This window comes from Entelurus aequoreus, linkage group LG11 (assembly GCF_033978785.1).
Source record: "Entelurus aequoreus isolate RoL-2023_Sb linkage group LG11, RoL_Eaeq_v1.1, whole genome shotgun sequence".
Lineage (NCBI taxonomy): Eukaryota > Metazoa > Chordata > Actinopteri > Syngnathiformes > Syngnathidae > Entelurus > Entelurus aequoreus.
Genome location: NC_084741.1, coordinates 44,132,468 through 44,142,092, shown reverse-complemented (window position 1 = coordinate 44,142,092; position 9,625 = coordinate 44,132,468). Strand labels below are relative to the sequence as shown.

The 9,625-nt window shown below is 38.0% G+C and overlaps 1 protein-coding gene across 1 annotated transcript in view; it reads right to left on the bottom strand.

Annotated features, from left to right (window-relative positions):
• Positions 1-282: 282 nt before the first annotated feature.
• The window catches only part of LOC133660170 (transmembrane protein 65-like), a 112,683-nt gene continuing 103,340 nt past the window's right edge, over positions 283-9,625 (bottom strand). The window contains exons 7-8 of the mRNA XM_062063397.1: positions 6,274-6,379; positions 283-1,333 (exon numbers count right to left, since the gene is read on the bottom strand). Of these exons, the coding sequence (XP_061919381.1) occupies positions 1,193-1,333; positions 6,274-6,379 (247 nt within the window). The 3' untranslated portion in view covers positions 283-1,192. The remainder of the gene's footprint in view (positions 1,334-6,273; positions 6,380-9,625) is intronic.

Below are 9,625 nucleotides of genomic sequence, written 5' to 3'. Positions count from 1 at the left end.
AACACATGCACTGTGGGGGGCCAACACACAACATCCAATAAGTCAGACTTCATTTCTTTAAGGGTAATCAAAAATAACATTGAACATAATCAGAACCATAAAGTTATGCAAGTTGTAGTTCTTATTAATGAAATAAACACATCACAAGCAAAACTTTAAGGAAACATATTTTCTAAAAAGCTAAATACCATTAAACAAGATAAAAAGTTTAGATCTGTTTGGCTGCAGTTAGCATGATATATATATATATATATATATATATATATAGGCACACACATACATATATATATACGCATATGTATATATGTACAGTATACTGTATATACATATATATGCATATGTATATATATGCATATGTATGTATTTATATATATAAATAAGAGAACATAAATATTGAACACTTACACAATGCGATCTTAACATCAAACTCAGATTTGATTGACAGTCAAAGATATTGTAATATTTTGTTTACCACTGAAAACTACATCATATTATTATGGTGTATAACTCACCTAAAGTCAGCATGAATATTTAGTCAAGGCAGACATTTATTGGATCTTGTTCGTTTGCACTTGCGGTATCAGAGATGTGGGTGCAGTGTGACTGTCAACCAGTAGAGGGCAGTTGAGCTCCAATGTGTTTTGTGCTGACTGATTCAAAGCTGCTACATCATGAAGATTTATGTCAAATATCAATATAATATTTATGTGAGTACTAAGCCTGAGACAAAAAATAGTAATTCAGAGAGCTGATTATGTGTTGTAGTGATTCTACTGCAGTTTAACACAAAACAATAAAAAAGTGTTGACTTAAATGTGCTTAATGCAAACCTCAGCCCGTTAGTGAGTCAGCATGCAGAGCGACTACACACACATGAACACAATCCAGCTTCATTTCAGTCTAAAAGAAAAGAGCCTGCAGGTCTTAACTCTACTTAGTGCTCCTGTGGTGAGATCAGATCCTGTCAGTCCCAGGAACTGAAGACCAAGGTCACAGTTTAGTGTTTGGAGCTAAAGGGATAGCAGCAGGCTGATGAGGATGATGATGAGGATGATGATGATGATGAGTCTTCAGGAGACGTCCATGTGCTGCACTAATATTGAAGTCTTCTTAACAATCAGACTATGTTGGGGGTTGAAGGACATGTTGGTCCAAGGAGTGTCCTGCCAGAAAGAAAGAGTTTGACATGTTGTCACTTCTTGCTGTCCTCCATTGTTGCAGCTTTTTCTTGAGCCTTGGCCTTTTTGCTGGCTTTTTTCTCCTCATCGTCCTTGAAAAAGAGAAGCGGGAACATGCCCAGGATGCAGCCGATGCCCACGCCGATAGCTTTGCCCTGCACGCAAAATACTAATTATTAGGAATAATCAATCAGTGAAGGAGCAGCTCACAACAGCACAAAGGTGCTTTAAGCTCCAAACAAGTACACATAGATCAATGATGGATATTTAAACTGTTGAAAAACTCACATGTGTGCATCAAAGCACACTCTAGACCAGGTCTGGGCAATTATTTTGACTCGGGGGCCAAATTTAGAGAAAAATAAAGTGTCTGGGGGCCAGTCTATCTGACTTTTAAGAACACTAATACAAAACCTCACAATAATGTCTGATTGAAAGCTAAAAACGTTATGACAGATCGCCTTAAAAAACGGAATGGAATTGTAATTTTTTTTTACTAAATGAGACACCCAGAATGTACATGAAAATAACAAATTTGGGATTCACAATATTAACTATGAACGATAAAACACTGAATATTGACAACGTATGAACGCCACCCCCCCTCTTGATCGACATATTTTACAATCAAGCAAAACACAAAAAAAAAATGCAACAAACACAGCGAAATATGAACGCAAAGGGTAAAAAAACAAAAAACACCTACTGATATTTCGGATACATCACTAAGCTTTAAAACTTTCTTGTAAAAATCTCCTTCTGCGTCTGTCCCCGACACCCGCATTCCAGGCTGGCCGCGCAAGAAACACTCTGTGGAAACACTTCCCACCCACACTGCTTGGTGCCTGGTCTGAGCTGCTGTGACTTAGATTACCATAGTAACTAATTAGATTACCATAGTAACTAGTATATCATGCAAAAGCGCAGATTCCAACCATTTAAATACTCTGTATAGTTCAAGACTTACGGTCATTAGAAAACATCACTGCACATCATAATGGCAGCTACACTTTCCATCTTAAAGATCTAAAAAAATTATTTGAGAATGTCCGGCCAGGCAGATTGAAAAGCTTAACGGGCCGCATGTGGCCCCCGGGCCTTAAGTTGCCCAGGCCTGCTCTAGACACACACAAGATGGTAACACAACATGACACACGTGTGTGATAGCAACCAGACTATCACATATCTCACACCAGGGCTGCAAGCATTATTCCATTAGAAAACAGCTTTGATTTATATTCTCTTGCTTTAATTAATTATTTAATGAGTGTAAATAACTAATTGAACACAAACCGCATGGAATTCAAATATGCGGACACTAAATATGCCTGAGCTGTGTGGCGGCAAACAGCTGCAGTTCTTTTTTTGTAATAATGCAGACATGTTGAAAGTGCAATGTCAATAACGATGATGTATATTTATGAAAAAGATAATGAAGGTTATGGCAAGCAGAGAAATTGTTGTTTGTATCAACTATCTCCCCTAAAATAGGCATTGAGGCTATAAAGTGTTTTATCGAATTACTCTATTAGTCGAACCAATCGACAGAGGACTTGATGGCTAAAATAACCGACAGCTGCAGCACTCGCTCACATACTTTGTCCCAATATCATACTTTATAATAACATATCATCTTGTTCCTTACTATACAGTTATCATACATGTACCTTACATGACACATGTCAAAAGTTAAAGTTAAAGTACCACTGATATCACACCCACATTAGGTGTGGTGAAATTACTCTCTGCAATTGACCCATCCCCTTGGGAGCCGTGAGCAACAGCGGCGGTTGCGCTCGGGAATCATTTTGGTGACTTAACCCCCAATTCCAACCCTTGATGCTGAGTGCCAAGCAGGGAGCTAATGGGTCCCATTTTTATAGCCGGGGATTGAACTCACAACCAATCTCAGGGCGGACACTCTAACCACAAGACCACTGAGCAGCTGGCCCTTACATCACTACATCTCACACACACCACTACATCCCTCTTGGTTTGTACTATGAAGCAGGAGGTTCCCTTTCTCCCACTCCCACACATCTAAGAAAAATATATATTGTGTTTTGGATGGACTAAATCAGGGGTGCTCACACTTTTTCTGCAGGCGAGCTACTTTTCAATTGATCAAGTCGCGGGGATCTACCTCATTCATATATATAATTTATATCTACTTATTTATGAAATATATGTTTTTGTTAACAAGTTAAAGGTGTTTAATGATAATGCAAGCATGTTTAACACATATAGTTAATATTGTTAATAAACTAAAGGTGTTTAATGATAATACAAGAATGTTTAATACATATAGTTAATACATACTTGCCAACCTTGAGACCTCCAATATCGGGAGGTGGGGTGGGGGGATTGGTCGGGGGAGGGGGGGGGGGCGTGGTTGGGGGCGTGATTGGGGCGGGGGGCGTGGTTAGGGACGTGGTTAAGAGGAGAGTATATTTACAGCTAGAATTCACCAACTCAAGTATTTCATATATATCATTTATCATATACAGTATATATATATATATATATATATATATATATATATATATATATATATATATATATATATATATATATATATATATATATACTTGACTTTCAGTGAATTCTAGCTATATATATATATATATATATATATATATATATATATATATATATATATATATATATATATATATATATATATATATATATATATATATATATATATATATATATATTTATATATATATAAATAAAAGAAATACTTGAATTTTAGTGTTCATTTATTTACACATATACACACACACACACAACACTCATCTACTCATTGTTGTACTTGAAAGTACAATGCTTTGTTAAGGGTTGAATTGTCCATCCTCTTTCTATTCTCTGTCACTATTTTTCTAACCATGCTGAACACCCTCTCTGATGATGCATTGCTGTGTGGCACGCACAAAAGTGCTTTCATCAAATGCACGAGAGTGTGGAATCTTCCATCTCTCCCTAGCATGGCCCAAAACCGGTCAATCCTTGCTTCCTGGGGAAGATCTTCCCTGGCAAGCAATTGGTACTCCAGTATTTGTACCCGGAGGCTGGTCACGTCCTATCGCAGCTGCGGCAGACTTTTTTTTTTTTGGGCGTGGCCTCCAGCTCCGGCTGAACACCGGGAGTTTGTCGGGAGAAAATCTCTGTCAGGAGGTTGTCGGGAGAGGCGCTGAACATCGGGATTCTCCCGCTAAAAACGGGAGGGTTGGCAAGTATGCAATTTTTCATGCAAAGAAAAAACTGCATTTAGTTGATTAATGAGTTTAAAGTTTTGTTTAAACTTTTGAATTAACCTAAATATTACTTATTTTATCCTTGTGGTAAATATTGGATGCAATGCATACTTTGTTAACAAGTTAAATGTGTTTAAAGATAATGCAAGCATGTTTAACACATAGAACACATAGTTAATATTGTTAACAAGTTAAAGGTGTTTGATGATAATACAAGCATGTTTAACACATATAGTTAATATCGTTAACAAGTTAAATGTGTTTAAAGATAATACAAGCATGTTTAACACATATAGTTAATATTGTTAACAAGTTAAAGATGTTTAAAGATAATACAAGCATGTTTAACACATATAGTTAATATTGTTAACAAGTTAAATGTGTTTAAAGATAATGCAAGCATGTTTAACACATAGAGTTAATATTGTTAACAAGTTAAAGGTGTTTAAAGATAATACAAGCATGTTTAACACATATAGTTAATATTGTTAACAAGTTAAAGGTGTTTAATGATAATACAAGCATGTTTAACACATATAGATTCCTTTCTTTCATGAAGACAAGAATATAAGTTGGTGTATTACCTGATTCTGATGAATTGCATTGATAGGAATCAGACAGTGGTGCTGATTACGTCCGCATTTTCAAATGGAGGAGAAAAAAAGTCCTCCTTTCTGTCCTATACCACATGAAAGTGGTTGGTTTTTGGCATCTTATTTGTCCAGCTTCCGTACTCCTTTGTATACACTTTACAAGAAATACCTTGGCGGCAAACTCCTGTTATGAGAGTAGCGTATGTGTGTGTGTGGCCCTTTAATAGGTGACAGCTTGTGAGGTGAGTGACGTCAGTGAGTGGGTGGGCGAGAGAAGAGAGGGAGCGGTAGCTTGAGTGAGGGCGGAGACTAGTTTGTTTTGTGTTGGATTGACTGTGTGCAAACAATCAATAAAGCAAGATTTGCAACTAATAGCCGGACTCATCATTCACCCTAAAGTCGTCCGCTGTGGAGACCCACTACCGGGTAAAGTGAAGGGTGTTGCCCCGAGCATACATCGGCCCTGGAGAAGTGTCTCCCCTGCGCTCTTCGACTACGGTCTGGGAGCAGGAAGCAGGAAAGGTGCAACACTCCGTAGCTTGCTAGCTTGTGCACGCCAGCTTTCTGAGACTCTTATTTTGATAGCGCAGGCAGGATGAAGCAGCGCTTTTATTGTGCAACTGTGCAGTCGGTCTCTGGAGTTTTGACGACAGGTACGGCGCCAGAGTCTGTTGAAATAAAAAGTGTTTCTCGCCTTCCTGTCGGTAAATGGTTAGAAAGTAGGTCGCGGGGGTGCTGGAGCCAATCTCAGCTGGATTCGGGCGGAAGGCGGAGTGCACCGTGGACAAGTCGCCACCTCATCACAGGGCCAACACAGATAGACAGACAACATTCACACACTAGGGCCCATTTAGTGTTGCCAATCAACCTATCCCCAGGTGCATGTCTTTGGAGGTGGGAGGAAGCCGAAGTACCCGGACGGAACCCACGCAGTCACGGGGAGAACGTGGCACTAACAAAATGTTTGTTTTCATTTAATTGTAGACCATTGGGGTACGTATTTACATGCTCTGCACATTACTTTACCACAGATGGACCAGGCAGGTCCAGCAAATATTTTAGACCACCAAACTAGAGACACAAATATCTAGTTACAGTTTACCATCTCACTGATTTTCAAGTTGCTATCAAAATGGTGCCATTTGTACATACTGGTCCTTTAATTGTAGATTTACAGTTTACCATATAAATGATTTCCAAGTTGCCAATTTTACATATTGTTCCTTTAATGTTTGTATAACCAACCGAGTGAGAGCTGACTCTGGTCTGCCACATGTCCGCCTGCTTCGGATTCAGGTCAGGAATCTGCATGCCCATACGAGATGCTAAAGCCTCAACATAACCTGCCAGCCTGAAGACACACACAAAAAAAAGAATTAAACACAATTCACATTTTGTAAAAATGTTATTTTTTTTATTGTGTCAAGTTTTGCAGTTTCATAATTTTATTGAAGAGTGAATAATCCATCACATGGATTAGATTAAAAACACTTTACACAGATGACAAATGTATTGAATGAAGAACATTTAGATTGCACCAAGCCCTCAAATATGACGTCAGTTTATGTATTTTAACATTTTTTTTTTTTTTTTTTTAAATTCACACACAATATCAATCAGTCCAACAAAATAATACGTAATACAATTCCAATTCCAAACCAATCCCAGGCCAACACCATTCCGAATAGCAATCAACAGTTGACAAGACACACAAACACAAAAGTGTTGAACAAAAATTAACATCTACAACAGTATAAACATACCATTGATTAGAAAACAAGCAAACAAAATACATTGTTATTATCACTTGTTTCTATTGTCATCACAGCCATTAATAACAATAAAAAACTAAACAATGGTGTCACAGTGGCTTACACCTGCATTGCTCCAATATTTACCACAAGGATAAAATAAGTAATATTTAGGTTAATTCAAAAGTTTAAACAAAACTTTAAACTCATTAATCAACTAAATGCAGTTTTTTCTCCTGATATATCTAAAGGTTGTGTATACCAATCAATATTGTGGTATTGCTCAAAAAGTACTTATACACACACTGAAATCTTTTGACCAAGGTATAATTTTTTAAACATAACTGGAATAAATAAACACACTGTTAGTGAAGCATAATAAACAGAAGACATGCAGTGTCGTGGCTTTTCTGATAGTCTTTTAGTGTTAGCATTGTATCTGTATTGAAGGCTAAGCTTTTATTGTTTGAATATTGGTTTGTAGATTGATTTAATTGAAAAGTGCGTAACAAAAAAAAAAAAAAATTAATTATTTCTGACAGGGGCATTGTGTCTGTCCTACTCTGTTCAGCTGTCCTTGAACGCACCGTAAAACACCTTGTTTCTTTTCCTCTAAAGCAGGGGTGTCCAAACTTTTTCCACTGAGGGCCGCACACGGAAAAATTAAAGCATGCGGGGGCCATTTTGATATTTTTCATTTTCAAACCATAACAAAATATATAGATTTCCCCCACCGCCCAAAACATTCAGAAAGCAATGTTTGATGTGAAGTAATTGGAGCCCTGAAAAGATCAATAATGCAGGTCACCATTGATTTTATTTTCATTATTATTTTTGATTAATCACAGTGAAAAGATAAATAAAATCCCACTAAATATCTTTGGGATCCAAAAGGTACCCCACTCATAAAGTGATACATTTTTATTATTATTTGTTTTACTTTCAACACTTAAGTTACGAGATCAACTTCAGATATATCTGTCGATTTTACGTTTGAACTATTATTTTGTTTGTTTTATGCTCTTTTGTAAAAGAAAACTTGGATGTTTTTATATGGCAACCACACAATATATGCAATATTTTTCCACATAAAACATTTTAACGTGAAATATTTGAAGTAATTGGAGCCTTGAAGATGTCAATAAATTGTTATTGACTTTTTTTTTTTTTGAGCAATGGCAAAAGAAGGAGAATAAAGATAGACAAAATAAAAAAAACAGCCTGCAAGGCAGCTTTGTATCAACATTGCAACGTTTTCTAGTAAGATTTCACCTCATTCCACTTTTTTATAGTTTTTTTGATTTTTGCAATGGCATTTCCAGAATGTGTGGCGGGCCGCTAAACAATTAGCTGCGGGCCGCAAATGGCCCCCGGGCCGCACTTTGGACACCCCTGCTCTAAAGGAAAGATCAATCATCATAATTCCGTTGTAAGCGAGCACAGCTTGTATGTTCAATTTGCACAATTGAATATTTTACTTGCTCACACAGTAATGTGTTTATATAAGTTTAGATTGGGGTATGTTGTTTCTTAGTGGGGATGCAGAATGCAGGTAAAACTTTATTTAATGAAAATCTAGTGCAGCTAGGGGGTGCACAGGATGCTAATAACTGTCTTGCTAGCAACAAACACTGAACAGAGAAAATATGAGCGTTTGCGCAGCAATGAAGTGCACAATCCAAGAATCCCGGGCTGGCATATGAAGCATCCTGATGAACAACCAGGAAGTGAAGTGAATTTTATTGATATAGCGCTTTTCTCTAGAGACTCAAAGCACTTAACATAGTGAAACCCATTATCAACATATTTAAGCTGCATTTAAACCAGTGCTGGTGGCACTGGGAGCAGATGGTTAAAGTGTCTTGCCCAAGGACACAACGGCAGTGACTGGGATGGCGGAAGCGGGGATTGAACCTCAGGTTGCTGGCACAGCCGCTCTACCAACCAAGCCACACCGCCTCTGATTTTGCTCAACAAAACAGCAACGCTAAAAAACATTATTGTGAAAAAAAAATACAGTGTTCATGAATACATCTCCTTTGCGACGGGCCCATACACGTCTGTGCGAGTGTAAAAGAAGCCAGTCAACTTTAAGTGAGACTACCTGTAATTTTAGCTCAGTAGTAGTAAGCTGATGTCTCACCCAGGCGACGTGGGTTTGAGCCCCGCTCGGAGCAGTAGGAAAACACAAAGCAGCTGAGAGTGAGAGAGAACACAATCGCTAAAAAATACTGAGCGGTGTGTGATTGGCATCTACGAACACCTATCATTGAATTCCGCCGTCAAAATCGGGGGCCCCTGATTGTGTGGGGCCCCTGGGCTTCAGCTCAAGTAAGCTCGTGCATTAAGGCAGCCTTGATCATAATGTGATTTCTTGTGTGTGTGACCATGAAAATATATATCCACTATTATCCCCATGAGATACAAACGGTGTCTGTTTGCCCCATTTTCTCCAGAAGTTGGCTGTCCTATTATTTTTACGTAGTGTCCAGGCTGTGCTGGGAAGCAGCAGATGAATTGGATCATTAAAAAAGCCAGCAGCAGCTGAGACTGAGAAGAGGAGACTGGCTGTCAGTAGTAGCACACACACACACACACACACACACACACACACACACACACACACACACACACACACACACATGCAAAATGCGGATGCTATTGCAACAGAAACTAGCGTCTTAATGATGCACAAGGATTCCTTGAGTATAAGGCACGGGACATCAATTCAGCTGCTACTATTAGTATGGATGGGTTTTTATTCTGGGCATTTGTGTTGTTTTTTTCATTATAAAAAGGAACAAAGCTTCTAATTTAGTAAACTGATTGTTACATGAAGTAAGCAA